Source organism: Sarcophilus harrisii, chromosome 4 (assembly GCF_902635505.1).
Source record: "Sarcophilus harrisii chromosome 4, mSarHar1.11, whole genome shotgun sequence".
NCBI classification, from domain to species: Eukaryota; Metazoa; Chordata; class Mammalia; order Dasyuromorphia; family Dasyuridae; genus Sarcophilus; species Sarcophilus harrisii.
In genome coordinates, this window is record NC_045429.1 from 452095939 (window position 1) to 452120540 (window position 24602).

A 24602-nucleotide genomic window follows, 5' to 3' on the forward strand; every position below is an offset into this window, starting at 1 on the left:
GATTTGAACTCAGGTCCTCCTGATTTCAGGGCTGGTGCTCTATCCAAATATTCAAATATTTATTGTATTTATCAAAATGCTTATTAAATCTTATTCAAATGTTTATTGTATTTATCAAAAGTTATTCAGTTTCAGACCAAAATGGATTTGGAAGCAGGCAATGTGGCAGGTTGTCCTAGGTAGGTTACCTTAAACCGCTTTCTGTTCTTGGTCCTGAGGTCAATCCATAATCGACAAACATTTATGAAGCACCTACTGTGTTCCGAGCATTATGCTAGGTGTGGGGTACAAAAGAATAAATAGGATCTCTTACTATCCAGGGCCTACAGGTGATAAAGGCTCCTACTGGAGTCCCAAATCCATCTCCATCTTCCTATTTTAGATACTCGCTCCCTCCTGATCAGGATACCTCCAGACCGGTTCCCAGAACTCCGGTCTCTTCTTCACTTGGCCCTTCTTTCTTTACCTGTTCTCCATTTCCTCTGCCAGTTTTTCAGCCTGGCTCGGCCCTTGATGATGGGATCGTTTCCTCCACCAGAGCAGGTTTTCCTCTCTCTGGACCAGCCCTGCAAAGCTTCTCCAGGGCTGGGTCCCCAACTTGCTCAGACTAAAGCTCTCTCTTGGCCTTCATCCTCCACCTCTCGGGGAAACTGTGCCCATTGATGCTCCCGTAAGACTATGAGCTCCGGATCCCCTTCCTGGTTCTCCCTTGGACACCAGCCATTCTTTACTTCCATCCCAGTGCTTTCCCCTCCATGTTTGAGCCCTAAAGACTCCTTTAAAAATGTTGATAAATAGAAACTGAATGATCCTACAACAATATCTATATACTCTTCTGCCATCTTCTCCAGTGATCAGGACGTAGACACCCTGGGGGCCCACTCCCTGGTCTCTGCATGAGGCACATTAATCAGGCCTTGGTGAATGAAATGAGGATCTGCTTTAGCTAGGAAGATCTCTTATTAGGAGATGATGACAGGCCCGTAGACAAGTAATAAGGGCCTGTTGTGCAGTGGCAGCAGGGGGACTAGAAGGAGGGGATTAGATCTCGGGTATCCTGCAGCTAGCTATCAACAAGAGGCCAAAAGGACTTGAAAACTGATAGACTCGTTCCCCTCCTGTTAAAAAAAAACACTTTTGAAGTGAATAATTAGATAAATAGGGACAAAAATTGGGAAGTTGGGAGGAGGGAGGGGTTTTAGGTAAAAAGAGAATGTTTCTTCATAAACATGTTGAGTTTGAGGTATCATGGGGGGAATATGGCAAGCTTTCTGCTAGGAAATTGAAGATGAAGGCCTCATATTCCAGAGATGAAGATTTTGAAGTTGCCTTGCACATAGTAGGTAGTTCATATGCTTGCTTGTTTGATTGCTCTCTGTAGAAGTGATGTTTACAATCATGGGAATGGATGAAAGCAAATTGTAGAAAGCCAAGTTTCTGACCTTTGGAACATGGGAAAGGATTCCACAAATGGGAAAGCAATGGGAGTTAGAGGGGGAAGAGAAGATCCAAAGAGCTTGGGGTACCCAAAGCCGAGCAAAAGGAAAGGGGCCCAAAGAGAGGCTGGAGAAGAGTTTGACTCTAGAGAGTCACTGATGACCTTGGAGAGAGGAGCTTTTGGGAATCCTGGGGATGGAACCCAAGCTAATAGGGCTGTAGTGGTGACGGGCGAGTGGGCCAGTGGGCGTCCTGGTGGGCGCCTGGCCTGGACTTCAGATGCTTCGCTAGTAACCTTCAGCTTTCTGGGGCCAGGATTCTTGTATAAAAAACGAGGTGATTTCATTTCTTCCATCAGTTCCATAGAATGTGAGAAACCACTCGCTGCAATGATTCATACGGCTTGTGGAAGAGGACAGCCAGTGCTCGAAAAGCCACTCGGGCGGCTTCCAAACGGCATACATCTTGCTCCGGCTCTCAGGCCAAGGTCACTAACCCTCCTCGGATCTTCTGGCCGGAGCAAAAGGGATTTCAGCTGCGACCGGGCTGAGAGTTGCACCCCAAATGATTCATAAAATGAAAGGGCTGGAGGAGACTTGAAACTCCTCCTGTCCATTCTTTCAGGATTGTACCTTAATTATCCCCAGACAGATGGGAGTCTGTCCCATTCTGAAATCATAAGAGAAGGCCGTTTCTGATCCTCCTTTGGTAACATCTTCCAGTATTTAATAATTTTTATATCCAAGACCCACTATCTTATCTCTAACTCAAGGCCTTCTTGTTGTGTCTTAAACCCCTTTCCTTTCATCCGGATCTCAGCAGAGATGGGAAACAGCTGGCCAAGGACTCTAGCATAGAAAGCTTTCATGAAGTTGAGTTCAGTTCTCCTTGTTGATGGTTGGAAGAATATTTACATGCTCACGGATGGCACAGCTTACGATTCCCCGTGTAAGCCTCTGACCTTTCCGTTTTCCCTGAAGTTGGGAGTTGGAATACCCTGTGGTCTCCAGGCCCCAGGCCGTCCTTCCAGCCTCTTAAGGTCAGGACTGCCTTCTTGAGGAGGTCCACAGCCTGTGATGTTGTTAGCCCAGGTTAGAAGGCATAGTATGAGTGGTAGAATACTCAGCTCGGCTCTTCCAGCTAATTCGCCGTGCCCATATGTACAATAATGTTCTTCAGGGGCCTGGGCGTGGCAGGTCCACTGGAAAGGAAACACGGGCCTGGGTAGTCGAGTTCCGATATGATTTGGGCCTCCTCCCTGAATGACCAGCAGAAGGTATTTCTCTTCCTTGTCAGAGCTGAATGCCTTGTGAGCACCCACCCAAAATCCGTCTAAATGACATAGTTGTTTGTATGTTGGGTTAAGATGTCTCTTTAGTCAGCAAGTATTAAGTACCTGCTGTATACTAAGCACCGGGGCTCCAAATAGCAAGAATAAAACAAGCCCCGCACTCAAGAATTTGATTTTCTGATGGGGAAGACAAGCACAATTCAAAGTTTGTAGTAAATAAATACACGATGAACGTGGATTCGAGGAGGAAAGACACTTGCCTTTGGGGGCCTGGGTACAAGGTGATGCTTCGGTTGCGACTCTAAGGAAAAGAGGGGTTTGTAAGGTCCTGAAGGAGGGTGTTCAAGGAGGAGGAACAGGCAGGAACAAGGCAAGCTGGAAGATCAAGTCCTGGGTGTGGAGAAGCAGAAAAAGCCACTTTGACTGAGCTTTGGGGTGATGCAAAGGGGTGTTTAATGAGGTCACGGAGATGCTCTGGGAGGTTGCAAAGGCCAACAATAGTTACACTTTCACCTAGAGGCAATAGGGAGCCATTGGGATTCATTGAGGAGGGATCTGCACTTAAGGAAGGTCCTTTGGCCTGTTTTGTAGGGGTCGGTTTGGAGAACCAGGGAGCCCCCTCAGGAGGAAGCTGCCGTAGTGCAGGTGAGAAGTGACGGGGGCCAGAACAAGGTGGGGGGCCTGGCAGCAGAGGGACGCCCCTGAGGACGGCCCCTGAGGTCCCTTCTAGCACTAAGCCTTTGGTCAACGACCCTTAAAACTCTGGGGGGTTTTAAGCCCAGGAGTATTTCTTAGGCAGCTCCCATCTTGCCAGTCTCAAGCTGTGTGATATTTTCCGTGTCCCATGGGTTCTCCCAAGTTTTATCACCTTGGAGAATTCCTCTGCTATCTGCTGTCAGGTCCTGAGATGGTAATTTGTACTCTGTTCCACTCCTCCCGGCGAGGAGGGGAATTGTTGAGTAACAGAAGCCGGGGTGACCCTGGGTGGAAGTGCCTTGGGGAGGTATCGGTTCTCAGCCTCTGGGTGACTCCGAGTCCCGCTCTGGAATGTGTTTAATTTAGAGAAGCCAAAGAAGGGGGAGGGTGAAGGTGGAAGGGCCAGTGTGCCGAGGGGGAAAGAAGGGGCCCGGGCCTGAGATTTATAGGGAGGAGAGGCGATGGGGAAAGGGAGGGAAAACCCAGAGGATTCAATGCCATGGAGAGGAGGAAGGCTGGATTCTGCCAAAGCTTTGGTGAGATCAGCCCTCAGGGGAAAGGTGCTGAAGATGAGAGTCAGATGTTCTCCCTGGCTGAGTGGAAACTGAGTTTCTGAAGATCTGTGGTTCCCTCCATTGGGGAGAAAGGAGTTGTTACCTTTGTCTCCATTCCTTCTCACATGGAGTCTCAGCTGCTGGGGAGCGGCTCGGGCCGTGCTGTTTGGGAAGCTTTCACACCATCCCCCAGAGATCCAAGGGTCCCTTCCTCAATCATCGGTGCTCCTTGATTTCCTTACTCTTGGCTCGGGAGCAACAGCATCAGGGATTCAAATCTGGGATCATTTGATGCTTCCCCTACCTGGCAGTCAGCTTCCGCCTCTGCTTTTGTCCGGACTATTCCATGTACCTAGAATGTGCTGGCTCCCCGCTTTTGCCTCCTTGTAGCCCAGGGCTTTGTTAAATAGTGTTTAATAAATGGGTGTTTTGGTTCTTTTTAAAAAAGAAACAGTTTTATCCAAGGCTCGACAGAGGCACCACATATTATAAAAAGCTGCCTCAGAATCCCGTCCCTCCCCTCGTTACTGTTTTCCATCTTCTCAATTTATCTTCAATGTGTAAGTCACTCTACTAGAGCATAAGCTCCTTAAGGACAGGGGCTGTTCCCCCTTTTTAATCTTTGGATTCCCCCTCGCCACCAAGCACAGAACCTTGCACATAGCATATATTTAGCAAAGGCTCCCCAAATCTAAGCCCATTGAATCACAGAGTTAGATGGGACCTAGTGATCACCAGTAGTTCATCCTCCTCATTATACAAGTGGAGAAACTAAAGCCAAAAGAACTCATATGATCCTAGGAATTAGGGTTGAGAACGACTTTAGATATAATCTGTTCCAAACTCTTCTTATAGATAAATTAACTGAGGCCCAGAGAGATTAACTGACCTGCCTGAGGCCACAGTAAGTGGAACAGAGAGGTTTGAGATCCACACAGCCGGTCAGTAGCAGAGCTGACGGAGAAATTCAGTGTTCCAAGTCAGTTCCCAGGTCTTAGAATCCTGACAATCCTGCCCTCTAGCATGCCCCACTTTGTTCCCCTTCTGTCTCCTCATACAGACCCCATCCTCAACTATTATACCCGTCTCCTTGTGAGCTTCTAGTCTCTCCTCTCCCTAATCCACTCTTCCCCCAGCTACCAAAATAATCTTCCTAAAACCCAAATCTAACCCTGCCACATCCTTGATTAAGAAACTTCAGTGGCTCTAATTCCTTTGTCTCAAGGATTAAATATAACATCATAACTGGATATTTTGGCCCTTTCACATGTCCCCACATGCCTACCTTCTCTGGCTAATTTCCCACCACTCCGGTGATTTCATGTACTTCATGACTACTTGGTATATCCCAAACTCTCTCTTCTAACTTTAGCTGCTCTGTGCTGTTTAATCTGCTTGTCTGGCTGGACCCCTGACTTCCTCCTTAATCTAATGGTCTATTAATTATTCCCATACCTGACTCTTCCAAGCTGAGTCTACCTGGTGGCTCATGCACTGTTTCCGTGAACAAAATGTGGCTTGCCAGTGCTACCATGCCCCCCATAGATACCTTTTCAGCTTTCTCCCTTGTAGTCTTCCCCCATTAGACTCCCTGAAGGTGGAGTTTCTTGCTTTTCTCTTTACACAATCCTTAGTATACAGTAGGTACTTGAGAAATGTACGTTTATTTAATCATATCTCCTTATGAGATTCTTATCCATATCTTGCTCTGAATCCTTCATAGAACAAAGCTTCTTAAAGTCTGGGTCCAACTCCATATGGTGTCATGTAACTGAATGTGGAGGATAGCGAAAAATTTGGCAACAGTAAAAGGTTTTTGAATCCAACAACCAAAACTTAAATAAATCAAAATAAATTAAATGTGTAACAAATCTGAGTTCTTTCTGGCAGTGCTTACCCATGTTGCATTGCACAATTCTACTGCAGCCTTGATTCTGAACACATAACACGTGTACTTTGCATTGCTCATGCACCCATTGCTGCCAGAAACTCCTTGCTTCAGATTAGACACAAGGTTGGGGAAACATTTCTTAGGTGAAAAGGGTTACAAGTGGAAAAGTTTCAGAAGCCCTGCTGTAGTAGATAACATGCCCAACATGTCGGAAGCCTTCAGCCGGGTCCTGTGGTTCTCCAAGCTTACCACCCTGGGGATGTCTATCCTACATAATCCTACATAATCAGCCTGCTTCCCTTTCCCAAACATACATTTCCCAGATGGCATCTTTGATAGCCCTTCTTGCATGCAAATCAAAGTGGCAACGTGCTGCAATTTACTTACACCTTCTGTGAATTTCTGCCTCTTTTGGATACCCTGCGATTTTGATTTTGGGGGCTTGCCCTGTTCCATGAGGCACAGTCAGCTAAGATCTCAGGAGAAAAATGAGGGTTGTATCACCTCAGTGTCATTGTCTCCTACACACAAAGAAGCTAGCTCAGGTTCTTCCTCTTCTTCTAGTCTGGTCACTAATCTGCTGGGAGACCTGTCCAAGGTCCTGGAGTAACTAGAGGTGCCATTCCAGCCACCTACCTCCCACTGGCTGGGACGCAGACATTCTCTCTCTTTTTCATGTTCCATGTGAATCAACAGGTTGATATCTTTTGAATAGTTGTGGGTCTCTTGTATTGATTTGGGTAGCATTGTCAATACAATTCATGAACAGATCTGTAGGCGCTGGCATTCGATGCTTTGACTAAAGTATTCTGACTTTACAGAAACACTAGATGAGCCAGTCAATCCTAGAAGCCATCTATGGCCTTTTATATCTGGTGCATTTAAGGAAAGATAACTCAAGAAGATGGGAGAGGAGGAAGGAACCCAAGCAGCCCATTGACATCTCCAAAGTGGTCCTGAGAAGGGGAGAGAGATATATAAGCCAGAGGTTTTTCTAGACAACATCAGGAGGAATTAGCTTTGGACTCTGTGCAAGACATCCTTCGTGACAGTGATGGCCACCTTTGTTCCATAGAATCATGTGGTGAATATAGTATCCCCTATTTCATATTTCCCATGGTGTTGATAGTAAGAAGATTGCTGAATGAAATTATCTTTGTAGGTACCCATTTCTGTGGTGACAAATGTACCTATTCAGGAACTGTATATGATCTTGCTATGAATTTGGGACACTTAGTTGGAGGAATAAGCCTTTAAGGCTGTGGTTTGCAAATGAATTAACAAATGAACAAACAAATGTACAGTTACATGACTGTGAAGATGCAGTCTACTGTAAAAACTAATTTGCAGAAATCTAACTCTTCCCCAATCATATTTTCGTAAAGCAAGTGCTTGACAGGTGTAGAGTTCATTTAACTATACATTCTCAGAAAGATTTTCTAGGGGTGAGGAATTAGGAACACAGGTTGCTATCTTTTTAGTGTCCTTTTATCAATGGGCACCCACTCCTTGAAAAACACCCGAGAGTCTTAGTGGACTGCAAGTCAGTGTGTCTCAACAGTGTGATATGCCAGCCAAAAGTTATCCTTGTCAGGCAGGGGTGATGGGAGAGCTAAGAAGGCAATCTCTAGTGCTGAGGGGGAGAAAGAGAGAAGTTCAGTTCAGGATCCAAGTAGGCAGAAACAAAGAGCCAGGTGGGTCAGAAGCCAAGGTTTCTGGGGAACCGAAAGGAAATCCAAAGGAAACTTGGGCCCTCAAGCAGGGAATTGAGGCCAAGGAATTCTGCACAAATCAAAGGGCTACCAGGAAATAGGAGGGATGGCTGTTTGTCCTTTGCAATGTGTCTCCCTGTTTTATTTTTATTGTGTCTCAATGTTCCCCAGCCAGGTTCCCCCTGAGCAGCCTGGGAACCCAGACATGAGGGAGACTGAGGGCTTGGAGATTGGTCTCCCCCCAGGATCCTTTTCTGTTTCTGTCTCTCATAGATGTTGCCATTCCTAAGTGATGAGATAAAGCCTGAACTTCTGCCATTGTTTCTGGTGAGAGTAGTGAGAGCGGAGAGACTGAAGGATCTGGAATCCAAAATGACCCAAGTTCAAATCCTGTTTCTGACACTTATTAATCATGTGACCACAACCTCTTTAAACCTCAGTTTCCTTATCTGAGAAATGGGAATAAAAATACGTGTCGAGCCTGTTTCACAGGGTTGTGGTAAGTAGCCAAGGAGAGATTCCAAGCCTTAGGGCATTTAAGAAATGCTGTCTGCTTCTATTGTTGGGGGGAGGTCTCTGCCTCTCTTTATGTGAGGATATCAAGACTGGTCACCTTAACACCGACTCTCCATAGTGTGTAGTGATGGTCCGCTCCTTGTGTGTCTGTGCCCTAAGCAGCTCATGGGGAGCAAGCGTCACTACTGGCTGCAGGAACTCTGCTGTATGGAGTGTCCGTGAGTTAACAATAATGAGGAGAGAAGCCGGAGTTAAACGAATGTGTTCTGATGGTCGGTGAACCATGTCATCATAGCCAGGTGCCGTGGGCAGCAGGGCTCCCCGGGAATCCCGAGAATAGCAAAGGTCACCCTGGAGAGGCTGTTCCAGAGCTTGCTTCGTGCTCTCTCTACCCACAGACTGGGGAGGAAGGGGAATATCTAAAAGAAGGAGAGATAAACAATGGCTGTCCTAGCTGATCACGAACACCTTGAGAGATCCAGTTGCTGTGGATGCACAGAGCCTGGATGATGGCCCTCGTTTTCTAAGTAGTCCTTGTTGATGGCTGTTAAGTTCATAATAAAAAAAAATAGGAGTGAACACTGGGCCTAGAGGATTCTGGGTATGCTCATCCTGTTTGATATCCCCAACCTTGGATACTTATAAGAATTGGGTCCAATTCCAGTATCCAACCTATTGTTTATATGAGGATTTTTAGGAATAAGAAAGGATTCTTAAAGATAGTGTTTCTCAGAAGGTGTTGTTTGAGGGAGAAAAGACATTCTGTACGTAGCTAACAATGACTCAATCACAAAGACGGGAAAGCTCTGGATGTGTCCAGGATCTGAGTGCCAAGGATAGTCTAGTTTGCCTCAAGCACATGCAGGAACAGAATGAAAAATCAGGGTGGGATGAGGGGGTAGAGCCCATGGGCCTTGAATGGCAAAATCAAGAGCTGGAATCAGGATTTGGGCACCAGAGTGACGAGAAGCCACCTTCATTCCCCTGACAGCTGTGGGTATGAAGGGTCATTTGGATGAGGAGGCAAGAGCGGCTGAAAGACTGATCTCATCACCTGGAGAAATGGGAATGAATTGCTGAGCCCACACAATAGCACAGGGACCAGGGAGAGTCATTGTGGACAGAAAATGGCTAAGATCTGGGTCATTGTGGAAAGAAAATGGCTAAGATCTGGGTGCAGGTTATACGGGATGAGGGACGCAAAGAAGAAAGACCTTTATGGTCACGGATTGTTGGAACTGAAAGGTTCCTTAATGACCATCTAGTCCGATTTTGCAGATAAGGGGACTGAGCTCAGAGCGGAAGGGACAGAGGCGAGGCTGGGAATCAGACTGGGCTTTTGCCTCCAAGGTCCGCGGTACAAACTTTCCTGACAGAACTGGGGCCTGAGCCCCAATGGCTTCTCCAAGGCCTGTTAGGTTCCTCTGTTCTAGGCTGTATTACAGCCATAGGGGGAGAAGACACTTGTATCCAAGGCCTGGGTTCCAGTCCTGCTTCTCCGCCATGGGGCTCCAGGGCAGCCGTTTCCCCCGGGCAGCTCACTCTTCCCCTCTGCAGAACTAGAGGGAGGCCATCTCCAAGTTCTCTTCACCTCTCTCCTCCCCGCTCTCTCTTCTTGAATCTTTCCCATCTGGTGACTTGTTCCTCCTGACCCCACAAGCCCATTTCCGTCCTTAAAAAGCCCCCTTGGGCCAGCCAGGCCAGCCCACCAAGAGCCCTGGTCCTGCAGGGAAAGGGGCAGCCCTGCACAGGGCCCACGGGCTGAAGGCACTCGCCGTTGGAAACTCGCATCACCTTGTGGGAAGCTGCCGTTATTATCCCCTTTTTGCAGATGAGGAAACTGAGGCTCAGTGATTTGCCCAGGCTCACAAATTCAGGTCTTTCTGACTCCTGAGTGAAGCCCATCACTCTCACCCATTACTGTTCGGATGATTTCTTCGTTATGGGATTTCCTTGAATGACCACACCCCCTTCGCCAGCCTGTTCTCTGCTATTTAGACTCAGAAAAGCTGCCTGAATCCCAAGAAGCAGGGGGAGCCTGTCTCCCTCTCAGACCGTGTCAGGGGCAGGACTCGGCTCTCCCAGCTTCCGTCAGCTCTCCGCGCCGCTTCTCCGTGCTCCGCTATTTCTAGAATATGGCATTTGGAAGGAGGAGTTTTGGGAAATCAGGCTGGGAAGGGAGATTGTGTCTCCCTGTTGTTTCTAGGATAAAAAACCCAAGCTGGGCATTGAAGGCCCCAACGATCGGGCTCTAGTTCACCTTTTCACTGTGCCCCCCTCACACCCCTTCCCATGACTGCCTGTTCTTTCCACACTGACCAGCAGCCCTTCTTATCTCCCCCCTCTGGTACTGCCTGGGCTACTTCCCTTCCCCGTTGTCCTCCTCTCTCCTGCTTTCTGTTCCTCAGTGTTCCTCCGGCCTCAGTGTCCTCCGGGAGGTCCCCTCCTCTGCCTCTGTGAGAAGGGAACACTTTCTTTTGTATCTGGGGCTGGTGCCTTGACCTAACCAGACTAGAAACCTGAGGAGCCTCTCCCATCACCCAGTCCCGCCCCCTTCTCCCAGTCACAGGGACCCTGTACTCCCCTGGGCCCTTGTCTCCTCTGAGATCTTTCCCCCAGCACGTGTCTGACACAGTCACTTCCCTGCTCTGGAGTCTTCAGTGGCTGCGCCCACACTCCCCAAGGACTGGACCGTGTCCACATCTTAGAATCCCCATCTTCATCCAGACCCCCTCTTTGCCTTCTAGAAGCAGAGGTCTCTCCTACCCCCCCAGCTCTCTGCTTCGAGGATGTGTCTTTTTGCATCTCTACACAGAGACATCCATCTTCCTTCCCTTTAGCATGGGGGCTACCTGACGAGACGGGCTTTCTTTCTTTGTGTCCCCAGAATCTGCCACAGTCCTGACACATCATAGATGTTTTAAATGATGGTTGACTGGGCTTGGAGTCGGGGCTGGACTCAGATTTGTGGGGTCTTTGGTCAGATGGCTTCCAATGCACTGTATAAAGTTCCCTGAGGGACGTGAGGAAGGAGCCTGGAAAACCCCAAAGCCCCCCAGTGAGAGCCTCTCCTTCAGCCCAGACGCAGTTCTGAAGCGTGTTCCCTCTCCGGAGAACAAACTCAGATGACGCTTCAGGGAACGTTTTGGCCAAAGCCCGTGAAAAGCCCTCGTTTCCTGCTATCCCGGCTACAGGAGGCAAGGGAACTTCACTCTTCGGGCTGTAGTCAGCAGCGCGGCCCATTTGGCTGGGAGCCGCGGGCCCAATGCCATGAGGTGAGCCACCCCCCCGGGTGCCCCTCACACTTTGGCGGCTGCCTGGAAAGCAGCCCGTGTGAAGCTGGCGTTGGGGGCCCATCCTCAGAGCTGCCACTCAGGGATTAGAGTTTAGAGGGAAGAGGAGCTCATGATTGCTCTGGGACAAGAAGGACCCTTTCAAGGCTCAGGAGAGTCTGAAAGTTAATCACTGAGATCCTCGATCTCAGAGTGACTCAGGAGGATCGTGTTATCATGAGCAATTCATGCAGAAAATTAGTCCCAGACCACAGGTCTGCAGAGATGGTGCTTAGAGAATACAGGGGGAGAATTAAATGTCAGATAAATCAAGAGAGGAAACAGAATATGGACAAGAGGAAGAAGCCACAGAGCCCAAGGCCTTCTCCAGGGCTCTGAGCTCCTAGTCCAAAGAGTCTTCCTGGCTCCCCCTCCGGTGCTCCCTCCTATATGGGGCCCACCTGCGTGTCCCCGAGGGTCAGCAGCGCCTTCTCAGGGCCCCCCAGGACAGGGTGGGTAGTTAGCTTTGGAAAGCCGCCCTTCCCTTCCGCTGGCTTGGACGTGGGCAGCCATTGTGATTCTGGTACTAGCGTCCAAGCAAGAGCCGATGCTTCATAGAAATCTGGACTCATCACTGGTCAAGTCTGCATGACCCGAGAGGTGACGGCTCAGTTTGGGGGACTGTTCTGGAGTGACCAGGATGCACTTTACCCCCTTGGCTTGTGCCACTTTCACCTCCCCAGAAACCCTGCGGGACGACAGAAGGTTGTTCTGAGAGAGATTCCAGCCGTAAAGAGAGGAAACCCATGACCTGTCACTCCCATCTGCCATCTTGCACTCAGCGGGTCTGACCCAGGGCTCCTGCCTGGTCTCATTCCTTCCAAGGCCCTTGTGGCTTTGTCTGGTTTCAGGGCCTCAGGCCTAGGAATCCTGCAGGGTAAGGAGGGGGAGTTAGCGAATTACTGAACTTTCTTCCTCTACCCCTATTTTGATGTCACGATGATATTAATTTCAGTGTCACAGAGCCCTATATATTTTTCAAAGTCTAAGAATCACAGAATTTTAGAGTAGGAAGGACCTTCAGACCCTCCCCATGCCCCACAAATCCCTGAAACAGGGGAGCTGCCAGGGGTGATCGACCCTCCACTCCGACTTGCAGTCAGGGAGCCCCTGGAAGAAAAGAAGGGAGGAAAGAAGGAAGGAGGGAAAGGAGGGAAACAAGGGGAAGGAGGGAGGGAGGGAGGCAAGCCTATGCTAAATACTGGAGATATTAACACAAAAAGGCTTCTTTCTCATGTTCTGGCTTTCCCACTTGGGGCCACTTCCTTTTTGGGGCTCAAACCTCTCTGTCCAGGCCAGAGCAAGCCTGTCAATTACTTCACGAGTTAGGGGGTCCACCAGATTTTTCCTTTTTCTCTAGTTGCTTATCCATCTTAACTATTAAATTATTAAAGTGATCTGTACAGAGCTAGCAGAGACAACCTGCCTTCTGCCAGGGTGGGAGACCATGTGTACAGGATGCTGCATACAATGCCAGACTGGGTGGAGGGGCTCGTTAGTCTTACTTTTTTTTCAGTTATTATTCTTTGGCGTCAGGGATAAGGGAAAGCTCCCTGGGACGGGGAGAAGGGACAGGTGTACTTCATTCATTCGGTCAATAAGTGCTTATTGAATGCCTACTGTGTGCCACTAATCACAGGATACAGAGATACAATACAGACCCTGCTCTCAGGAGCTCAGGGTTGAAGCCCATTAACAGCTTTGGGTGGGATAAATGGGAAATAAGGAGCCCGGGAAGTCACTGGAAGCCAGGAGGCTTCCTCCAGAAAGTGGAATTGTGTTTGGGACTTAAAGACCACCAGGGAGGTCAGAGAAGGGGGAGGATTCCAAGCCTAGGGCCTGGTGTGTGGGGCAGGGAGGAGGCAGGCCACTGGACAGGGGGGGGACAGGCTGTGAGGAGAGTGGAAAGGCAGGAGGGGCTGGGCTAGGGTGGGCTTTGAACGCCAAGCAAAAGCTCTTACATTTGAGCCAGGGCTTGATAAGGGAGCCCCTGGCGACTACTGAGCAGGGATGACCTGGTCTTTCCTGCACCTTAGGAAGATCCTCTTGGCAGCCAAATGTAGCCTCAGTCCCAGCAAGGGGAGGTTCGAGGTGGCCAGACCCACCCCCTTCCCCAGCAGCCATTGGAGACGACGGGGATGGAAAGGATCAATCATCACTTTTAAGCTGCAGAAATATCAAAGCGGCATGTGGCGTGGCCGGTGGCTGGGGGCGAGGGAAGAGCCTCTCGATGGGCAGAGTCTGGCTATACAGGCCCCCAGGGGCCCAGGGGATGCAGACCAAGGGAATCGTTTACCTTCTCAGCCCGGGAGGGCCAAGATAGGCATCCCTGGGACCCTTGGCTTGCCTGTTCACCTTTGCAGACTCGTCCGACCTCCTCTTGGGTCAGACAGAGGCCGCTTCCAGGCTGAAGCCTTTCTGGGGCCATTCTAGAGCAAGACGGAGGCCATTCACCCATCCCACGGCCTCTGCTGTCAGAGTCATCCCTGGGCTGGGAATCTGCAGCCCCCTGGGGTCTCTAGGATCATGGAGTGTCTCAGGATCGTGTGGTGGAGCTCACCAGTGGCAGAGACCACCTTGGGTTGAAGGCAGAAGCTCATCTGTATTCCAGCTGATTCGTTTGATTGGTCATTTATTAAGTCCCTACTGTGGCAGTAATCAGCTTGAAACATGATTGGAATTACAGAGAGTTCCCCGGGGTGTCACGGGGCCCGGGAAATGTGGCGGGAGAGCTCCTGGGGGAGCACAGGGGGCCTTGTTTCCCAGGGGATTCCCCTAGTTCTGACATGGAACACGGTGGAATGGATGGGAATGTGCTCTCCTGGAAGCAGGAGCAATCTCAGGAGAGGATAAACACCCGTTACCTCACCAAAGGGGGTAATGAAGCAGGAGCCTCACAAAAAGGGAATTCGTGAAAAAACCTACTGACCTCCTAGTGACCCGAGTGTGAAACCCAAATGGGCCTCTCTTCTGTGTCAATAAGCAAATCAACCCTCCCTCATCCATCACTCTGGTCAAATAGAGAGTGAAACCAGCCCCATTATCAGATAATATGCTGCCTCCCTGAATAACACAAAGGGGTTTGGAGAATTTTCTCTTTTCCTTGCCAAAAAGGACTTCAGAAAATCTGCTGCTCGTGTGGCCCTCAAGGCCGGGAAGAAAAGATGGTCCCGAGCACAGGAGTGACCAATCCTGGGTCCTCCTGCCTCAAGGTGTTTGGGGCTTTGCCCCGGGCCCTCCTGTCTCCTGGTGTTTGGGGCTTTGCCCCCGTTAAGATGGCGTGTGGCTGGGAGAAGTTCATGGTAGAATGTTGCCCTGCCTAAAGCCCGGACTATGACTTCAGGAGCTGGGCTGTGAAGCCCAGAAGATGTTGTTACTGGGAAGAGCTGGTTCAGGGCGGAGTCCTTAGATTGTGTCCCCGGGCAGGACTGAAGGGCTGGAGAGAGGGATGCTGGGTTGTTGGGAGAGCAGGAGGGAAAACATCCATTTTATTGGTGTAGCTGAGAGAAGCTTGAAAAGAACTTTGTTGTCAGAGGGAGGCAGAGGAACAAGTGAGCTGGGAGGCCGTCCCCCTTTCTTCCCTTGGGTGTGTGTGCTGGAGGACTCTGGGAGGACAAGAACTGCAGATTTATATGAGCCTGAAAGTTTGGCCTCCATTATCTCTTTTGAGCTCACGTCCTGGGCGGTTAGCAATACTATATTCTTATCTTACAGATGGGGGAATGGAGATGCTGAAGTTATAAGTAATTTTCCCATATGGATGTGGGAATTTTCCCACAGTCATACAATTAACAATTTTCTTAATGAAAGTTCTTCATCACTCTTCTGCTGAGTTAACTCCAAGGCCTCCCTGTCACCTCCAGGAGCAAAGAAAAACTGTGTTGGCATTTAAAAATCTTTAGCGCTTCGGCGGTCCCCAGCCCACTTTTCCGGCCTTATTCCTGGTTATGTGAGTCCCCTTCAGCCAAAATGTTACCATTCCTCATGCAAGGTACGCCATCTCCCCTTTCCCTGGCTTTGCTAAGGCTTTGCTTTTTTCCCTGCCTTCCTTTTAGCTCTTAGAATCCCTGATCTGCTTCATGGCTCCATTCAATCATGGCTTTCTACAGGAAGCCTAACTGGCCAAAGTTAAGTTCATTGTACCTATTTTGTATATATTTATGTATGTATATGTTGTCTCTCCTGGCTAGACTGTAATCTTCCCATAAGCAGACTGTTGCTTAGTGCTGTCCAGCAGCAAGTAGGCCACTAGTTAATTAATATGAAGTGTTAGGGCAGGATTTGAACTCAGATCTTCTTGATTCCATGTCTAAGGAGCTATGTACTACTCAATCATGACACTTGATTAACCCTTGCCTCCCCATATCTCACCTTCCAGAGCTTCTGAGTCATATACTTGGATCAATATAGTCAGTCATCCCTTTCACATCACGACTTCCCCCATCATGGCTTCAATACATTGTGGGTCAGCAAAAGAAATAATATGGGACCTTTCTGTGAGATTTGCCTGTGAATGCCAATAAATGACACGGAAAATATTTAGAAACTCAGAAATGCATAAAATATGTATTACATATTTCACTTTACTACTCATATTACATAATATCAAGCCAAATTTTACAGTAAGATAAATACCCCATAAAAGAAAAAACAAATTCAGACTTCTTCTCTGGTATGAATGGAGAGCCAAAATATTTTATGTGAATTTTCTAGCTCACAGGGGAGCGTGCCCCTAATCCCCGTGATGTGGAAGGGAGAACTATAATGTCATTGCTACCGGAAAGTGTTTGCCAATCTACCGGCCTTTGTCTTCACTCACTATTCCTGTGATTTCCCCAAGCCAAACCGCCTGCTGTAGTCGCCATACTCTCTGGCTGCTTCCTCCTCCTCTTAAAATGTAAACTAGTCAAAGGCAAGGGCTGGGTCTCACTTTTGTATTTGTGGCTCTAGAACTCGGCATTGTCCATAATATGTTCTCAGGAAATGGATGTGTTTCTTTTCTATTTACTCTAGGACCCAACATGATACCCACAGTAGGAAGTTAATAAGCTTTAGTGAATTGAACTTAAGTAGAAGGAACTTCTGTGCATAAAGACTGTGACAGTGTAGACAGTCGGCATTTCATAAATGCTCTGACACTGATTCTGAAAACAAATGATTTGGCTTCCCCCAGAAGGTTGACTAAGTTGGCAGTACCAATAGAAACTCACAGATCCAAGCCTGACTAGGTGACTTGATGGGGGAGTGATCAAAGGCAATGCAGGAGGCTGAGTCCCTAGTGGTCAAAGTCTTCTGGTCAAAGGTCAGGAGCGCAGGTCATATTGAGAAATCTTCTTAGGAAACTGATGGTCATGGCTGAGCTTCAGGTGTGTCATCTTGGATGAGAGAGTCCTAGTTCTAGAGTTAGAGAGGAGGAGCTAGGGGAAGGAGTGGGAAAGAATGAAGAAATCCAGTCCCAGCTCTGTGACCATGGCAGGATGTCCTACCTCTCCGAACCCCTCTGAATTTCTTTCCCTGCCTATCCAGGAGCACCATGGACACGATCAATGTCACAAGTCCTGTTCTCCCTCTTAACTAGCTGCTGACCAATGGGCTCTTCATTTAACATCTCTTTAGCTATAAATTAGTAGATTGGACTGGGGTTAAATGATCTCAAAGGTCTTTTCTAGCAGACAGATTATTCCTTCCAAGTTCTAAACTTCTATCCCATCCTCCCCTTATCTAGTCCAGCCAGTTGGTCTTCTCCAACCCAGTCCTGTACAATTCTATTCTATCTTTTCCCATCTTTTCCCTCCTGTTCTCAAGGACGGAGACCCAGTAACAAGTTCTGGCCCAGCCTTGGCAAGGTTCCCCTTTCCTCTTTTATAGTTCCTGCCCATCAGGACCCAGCTCCCCTTATTGAAACCTCTCCATCCGATACCTCATTCTCTCAAGGCCGCCATATATTGGCTGCTGATGAGCCATTGGCTGCTGAGGTTTTCAGTGGGTATTGAGGGATTTAATGTCTCGCCGTTCCTGGCGCATCTTTATGTTCTAACCTGGCTCTTCACAGAGGATGGCAAGGGGGATACTGTGGCATCCTGACCTCCTGGGGTGCCTCACTATGTGAGCTGGTTACGAGTTTGGGGGGTTCAGTGTTGGCAGGAGGGCCCTGCTCCTCATACCTCTTGCCTGGCCTTCAGGTTAGGCTCAGAAACAGCAAGAGGCAAGCCTGATCTCCTCCTCGCCTCCCCAGGGAGCAGCCAGTGGAAGGCCTGGTGTCTTGGGAGTCCCAGGCCCTGCCTCCCCTTCTTTCTGCCCTCATGCTAATGTTTCCTTTCCCACACTTGCTCTTGCCTTGCTTGCATGGTGCAATGGCTGAACACAGAGGAGGGATGCCCAGAGGCAGCTTCTTGTTTCTGTCACCTCCATCTTTAGCTTCCACTTCACAGGACAGCCAGGAGTGTGCAAGAGGTGGCTGAGAGCTCTGCCCTCTAAGAAAAAATAATTTAACTACTCACTATGTACAAGGCACTTGGCTAGACTAGGGGATATGAGACACAAGGGCCTTCTTCAGAATGAAAGAATGGGGAAAGGTCTGCTAAGCCCCTCACCCGGTGTTGTTCCACCACCTCCCTTCCTGTATTCTCTCCTCACATTATGTCTTTCTCTCCTCCTTTGCTTCTCTGACTCACATCCACCCTGGAAGGCTCAGTTCATCTCATCCATAGATCCATAGATCTGGAAGCAGAAGCACCTCAGAAGCCATTTAGGCCAAACCCCTCATTTTTCAGAAGAGGAGGCTGAGTCCCGGAGAGAGGAAGTCCCTGAGATCCTCAGAGGTGGGATTTGAATCCAGATCCTAGGGTCTTCCCTAGGAAGAAAATTGAAGCTCTCCCCTGAGCCTTGAGCTGAACAGCACCATGAGAAACTACATTACTCAAGACTTTGGAGGTCTCAGTTTCCTTGTCTGTAGAAAAGTGGGCCAGTCCTATCTAATTTGGTGACTTTTTGAGGATCAGACAGTCCCGTCAAAGATGCTGGCAGACAGATTTTACAGTCTTTTACTGGGGAATGTTTTTTAAGAGTTTAAAATGTTAGCAGGTTGTGAGAAATGATCATCTGCTTCATACTCAGAATTTTCTTTGGGGAAAGCCTCTCTGAGGACGCTAGAAATGAGAGCATGTCCTCAAAACGACTAAGTCGTCAGCGGCCCCCTTCTTCAGAGGCATGCTCCTGATGTTCTATTTTTTTGGCATACATAAGCCTGGAAATTCAGAGTTTCTCCCTTTACCTTTCTCTCCTCCCGCCCCCCCCCAACAAGTAAACATATGGCATCATTTAGGGGCCATTTTGGTTCCCACTAATCAATATGGGATGATAAAATGCAGCTGGGTCATTTAGAACTCTCCGTTTCAGTCCCTGGTCTCGAGCCAAGTCATTTCATCACTATGACACCGCTGGACTTGAGCGAAGATGACCTTGACCTCATGAATCACCGAGCGATGTGTCTGGGGTCCTTCGAACCTCATTCTTCACCCCCCCATCCCCCATCCCCACCACAGGTATAAGAGTCTTGCCTTGGAGAGCTGCCCGCTCCATTGTCCCACAAGCCAAAGACTGCCTTCCGCTGGACACTCACTCTACTCTCCCTTCCTCCACCCTGTGGGATGTAGAATGGGAACTCCTTAGGGGCCCGGCCTTTGCTGGTTTGGGCTTTGTGTCCCAAGCGCTTGTTGAGCCTCTGAATGCCGAGGATCTTTCCCCTTTTCTCTCCTGGCCAGCAGAGTCCGGTGGACCAGGAGGGCTCCGGGAGCCCCAGGTGGGCCTGTCCCACCCAGGGGGTGCTGACGCAGTGACTGGTCTGAGTGTGACTGGATGTGGAGCAGGCTAGGACCGTCACATGTAGAGGGCAATGGTCTGAAGGAGCAGCCGGGGGTCCACAGAAAACGGGGATGACTCACTCGCAGCCCTCAAACTCAGGTCCAGAGGGACCTCTGGTGATGAAGAGGGGGGAAGAACACCCGGGGCCCTCTGAGTCCAAACCAGGGATCCTTCGGTCGCCCCCCCCCCCAAAGCTCTCCTCCCTTGTTTTCAGATCTGGTCAGCCGGGGGGGTCATGCCAAGGGTGGCCAGGCAGGCCTTGGCTCTGGACTTGGGCCAAGGCGCTGACCACAGGACTGGTGAGATTTTTTTCCTCTAATGCTGCTTTCTGCACCGGGTCCAACATTTCAACTTCAATTTTCATTCTCCTTTGAAGCCTTGTTTGTGGGCAGAATGAGTCTCATGCAACTGACTGAACTGGAGTTTACTGAGTGAGGAGTGGATTTCTGACTCCAGTGGTAATAGAGAGCTATTGAAGCTTACTGAGTGAGGGTGACATGGTCAGACCTTCACTTTGCCAATTTGAGTGGGTAGAGTATTGAAGAGGGGGGGTCCAATTAGGAAACCACTGTCACAGTCCAGGTGTGAGATGGCCAGGGCCTGACTTAGGGTAGCGGCCGTGGGAACATCTGTAGAGGAAGAAAGTATAAGATTTAGTGACTATGGGCCCCATGGGGTTGATGGGAAGGAGTCCTCGAAGAGAGAAACAGGCCTGTGAAGGTGGGTGAGTGAGAGGGGGGCTTTCACAGGGGGGGGGTAGGAAGGTTCTGGCTCTGCCGTCCCTGATTGGTTTCTTGTGTCTGCTAGCACAGTCTGAGAGTGCTACCATAAGATCCCTAAAAGGCTCACAGGCGGTACAGAAGCTCCAGAGCAATGGAAGGGCTGGGCTGGGCGGCAGAGAGGCAGGCTGGGTCTGGGGCCTCCCGCAGAGCCTGCCCCAGGCCAGTTCTGCCTCCGGTCCGGTCGCTGGCCCTGCCCAGAACCCGCTTCCTCCACCAGCCTCTAGCCCCGAACGTTCCGGGCCTGGAATCCCCCCAGCCAGAACCTCTGATTTCCTTGGTGACGGGCAGCTGCATGGCTGTGACCTCAGAAAGGAGGATGCCTCCGGCCCCTGGAGAGACCGCCCCCCGAGGCTTCCCTTTAAAACATCTGCGCTGCCCTGATCCTTGGGGAGGCCCCTTGTGGACATGGAATGAAGAGGCCCTGATCAGAGCTCACTAGGACCATGAATCCCTTCATGGGGGCAGCCGCTTTCCACAAGTTTTTCGTCTACTCCGTCTTCTCGCCGTACTCTAAAGTCTATAATGTCAGAGGTACAGAGGAGCCGGCCCTGGGCCTTGTTCAGCCCCCCCTTTTAGTGGTTAGCACCTCGCTAGGGTTCGGGGTGGGTGGGCTGCCCTGGACTTGTCCCCGTGACAGAAAGAGAGCAGAAGCTTCTCGCGTTGCCCCTTCCCTCGCCCTCATCTCCCCGAATACAAGGACCAATTTCTGGGGTCACAAAGGGGACTCCCCAGTTCCAGTCTGACCAGCTGGCCAAGTCACGTCACCCTATTTGCCTCGGTTTCCATCTGTACAATGAGCTGGAGAAGAAAATGGCCAGTTACTCCAGTGTCTCTGCCAAGAAAGCCCTAAAATGGAGCCACGGAGGGTCACACCTGAGTGAACAGCAACAAATGGCTGCTCTTGGTCTCCCCCTTCGGCTCCTGCACTTCCTGAGATCAGTATTTATTCTCAGTATGTAATGCTACTCCATGACCCCTTGGTCCTTTGGAAGGGACCATTCTAGCCACGAGTCGCATTCCAGTGCGTCTCCTGGGTCAAACTTGCCTCTCTCCCTGTTCATGCTGCTAATTATGAGTTATTCTCTGCACACATTGGGTGCTTTGTATGTAGAAATAGAAAGTTCTGGCTTTTTTTTTTTTTTTTTTACTTCAATTATTAGGAACTGGCTTCCGTGGATTGTTCGCCCATTCTTTCTGAATTTTACCTGCTACTTTCTGGTAAATTGGCAGATAGAGTATCTCTCTCTTTCATTCTCTTCAGTCTAAAGCCCTCAGGTTCATAGGCAAATGGCACAACTGCCTCTTGGAAGGGGCACTGTATTGACCAGAAGGCCAAGGCCACATCATCCTAAGTTTCATTCATTTATGTATTTATTTGTTTTGCTGAGACAATTGGGGTTCAGTGACTTGCCCAGGGTCACACAGCTAGGGAATGTTAAGTGTCTGAGGCCAGATTTGAACTCGGGTCCTCCTTGACTTTGAGGATTGGTGTTTACATTGGCCTTCTGCCGCCCCCACATCATCCTAAATTTTAAAACCTAGAAAATGTAGATCCTCGTCTCTCTGGTATGTTTTAGTTGTGAATTTCTTTCTTGCCTTTTCTTCAAGAAAAAATGAGAGTTTCTGGTGTTTTAAGTCTTTTATTTCTATGGCTTTTGTGGGTTTTTTCTCAGAGTGATGGAAAGGGCGTATTCTGTTGATAACCTAGAATCTACTTGTTTTTTAAGGCTTATAGTATCTGAGGTCCCGCCTCCTGCCTGACGCTAGAAGGAGGGGTTTCGCACGCGGGGGCTGGTTCGTGGGGAGATGGTCGGCTGGCGAGCCCTTAGCTCCGCGCTGTGGAAGGGGCTGGGGTTTCGCCGGCCGGGATCGGAGGGAAGGGGAAGGAGGGGGGAGGGGAAGAAGGGGGAGGGAAGAAGGGGAGGGAAGGAGGGAGGGGAAGGAGGGGAGGGAAGAGGGGAGGGAAGAGGGGAGGGGAAGGAGGGGGGGGGAAGAAGGAGGGAGGGGAAGAAGGGGGAGGGGAAGAAGGGGGGGGGCGTCGCTGTCCCGGCGCAGCGAGGAGAGAAGGTAACGGCGCACTCGGTTAACGGGTGTGATGGTCCTGGACCGGAAAAGGGCCCTAACAAGCCTGTAAACAAACAGGGCCAGGTTCAGAAAAGGCCAATGGAAAGCGGGTTCTAAGTCACGAGCTGCCTCATGATTCCCCCAGATTTTCCCCTGGGCTCCCAGCAGGCAGGGAAGAGGAAGAGCTGAATTCTAATCCAGCCTCACGCTCTGGCTGTGGATATTCTCGGTTCCCTCCTCTGTAACGGCCGCCGCCCGTGTCTCTGCCGGGAAACCCCCAGCGGGTCGGGGGAGCTTGGACGCCCCACGGGGGCGCCATCCCGCGGAGGAGGGCGGCGCCGGGGCCGCTGTGCCCGACAGTCGCCTCTCTGGCGACCCGAGCGTCCCCCAGAGGCCCCCATGAGCCCCCGGGGGGCTTCCGGTTATTCTCTGAATAATCCCCCTCACTTCGCCTCGTCCCGGCGCCGGAACCATGACTGCACCGCGCGGTCGTGGCCCGGGGCGCCCACCGGGAGCAGGCCCAGGGGCAGCGCGGGGGTGCGGGGAGGAGGGGGCTGAGAGAAAGGACGGGCGCCCTCACGCGGGGGGAGGGAGGGAGGGGGAGGGGCTGCCCCACGCTCGCTTAGAGGGAGGCAGCGACGGGCTCTGACTCGGGCCTGCGCACTCCAAGGCTCACGTGGCCGCACGAGGTCCCGGAGAGTTCCCACCGCAGGCCTCCAAGCCGGTTGGGGCCGGCTCCGCTGCGCCCCGGGGCGAGGGATGGGGGCGGGGCTGCTGGCTCCCTCCCGGCTGGGCCCTGACCAGCAGTTCTGCTTCTCTCTTTCAGAATGCATGAACTGCACCCGCCTGAACGACATGAACGAGCGGCTATCCGCGCTGGAGGTCAAGGGTCAGGACCGGGCCTGCCTGGGCCCAGGGGGGCGGGGAGGGGGAAGGGAGGGACGGAGAAGGAGAGGAGAGGAGAGGAGAGGGGGAGGGGCGGCTGGCCCCCACGTGTCCGGGCAGCGGGGCTGGCAACCTCTGGAGGCCCCGCCCGGGCCCTGGCACAGGGGAGCGGCAGAACCGCCGCTAGGGTGTGCAGTCAGCGAGTCAGCGCCATGGGGCGGGGGAGGGGCGGGGGAGGGGCGGTCTGCTTCCCTCGGAGGTTTTACCTCATGGCTAAGTACCGCGAGACACAGACACCCGCGTCAGCCAATCCTGGGCCCCCACGCGGCTCCGGGTGTTCGCGCCTCCCCTTCCGCCCATTCTCCCCGCACGCTGCGGGTTTCTTGACGAAGACGCTGCCGGGCCGGCCATTGACTCCTCTGCATATTTTACAGATCGGGAAACTGAGGCGGATCCGTGAAGCGGCGGGCCCAGGGAGAGGCGGGGGGGAGGGGGGAACTGGGTCCTTCCTCCTTGGGGCCGCCCGGTGGCCCCGGGACCCCTTAGCGTCCCGGGCCTTCATCAGAGCGTCCCGGGCCTTCATCAGAGCGCCCCCTGCCTGGGGGAAGGAGCTTCTGCAGAGGCGCCTCACTGTCCCGTCTGTAAAATGGGGTTACAGCCCCTCCCCAAACCCCCTCCAAAGCTGCGGCTCCGAAGCCTGGGAAGAGCCGCTCGGGACGGTTTGTTCTGTGTCCCCGGAATGTCGCGGGCCCGGCTCTCTGCACGTGGGGGTTTGCGGTCTCGGAAGCCCCGAGTGCCCGATCCCAGGATCCCCGGAACCAGCCCTGCAGGCGCGTTACCAGCCGGAGGCCGGCCGGAGGCGCTCTGGGGCAGTGGGTACCTGGGAACGCTGCGGGGAGGGGCGGCCCCAGCCGCTCCCGGAGATCTCGCGGAGGAGGGAGACCCGCGCCCCAGAAACGTTGGGGAAGCCGGGGATCGGGAGGAGAGAGACGAGGAACCTGAGAGCCAGCATTAAGGCCCCCGGGAGCCGGGGTTCTGGGGCGTGCTCTCCCTGCCTGGTGACGGCCCAGGCTTCCCCTCCCAGGAGCCGCCAGCCCCGGAGCTGCTCCGGGAGTGCCGCGTGTCCCACGCTTTGTCAGGGACCCCTCGCGTGGGGGCGGCCGGGCCGGGCTGACGGATCGCTGCCGTGACTGCCGCGGGAATGCTGCTCCCCGTGCTCCGGGACAAGGCTCCCGCCCCCAGTGACCTCCTTCATGTCAGATGGCGGGAATGTCCCGGAAAGCGCTTTTCCCTGATCCCCGACATGAAGACCTGGGGGGAGGGGGGAGTGCAGTCCTCAAGCCCAGAGCATCAGCAGGCCCCTTTCCTGTGCTCACGCAGGCCCGGGGGAGGGGCCCCTTTTACAAGGTGAAAGATGGAATGAGTCGGTGACGCCCGCCCTGGGAGAACTTAACACGTAGCAGGAAATCCAACAGAGCCTGACTAAGAATGACTGGCAATCTGTGCGGAAAGGAAGCCCCAATGAGCCCTCCAGGCCCAAGGCAGGAAAGATCACCGGGCCTCAGGAAGGGGAGCGCTG

The 24602-nt window shown here is 51.4% G+C and overlaps 1 protein-coding gene across 5 annotated transcripts in view; it reads left to right on the forward strand.

The window, feature by feature from the left end:
* The window catches only part of COL26A1 (collagen type XXVI alpha 1 chain), a 205186-nt gene that overhangs the window by 162832 nt on the left and 17752 nt on the right, over positions 1-24602 (forward strand). For all 5 annotated transcript variants that reach the window (XM_031968034.1, XM_031968030.1, XM_031968031.1 and 2 more), the window contains one exon: positions 22965-23026. In XM_031968034.1, coding sequence (XP_031823894.1) covers positions 22965-23026 — 62 coding nt within the window. The remainder of the gene's footprint in view (positions 1-22964; positions 23027-24602) is intronic.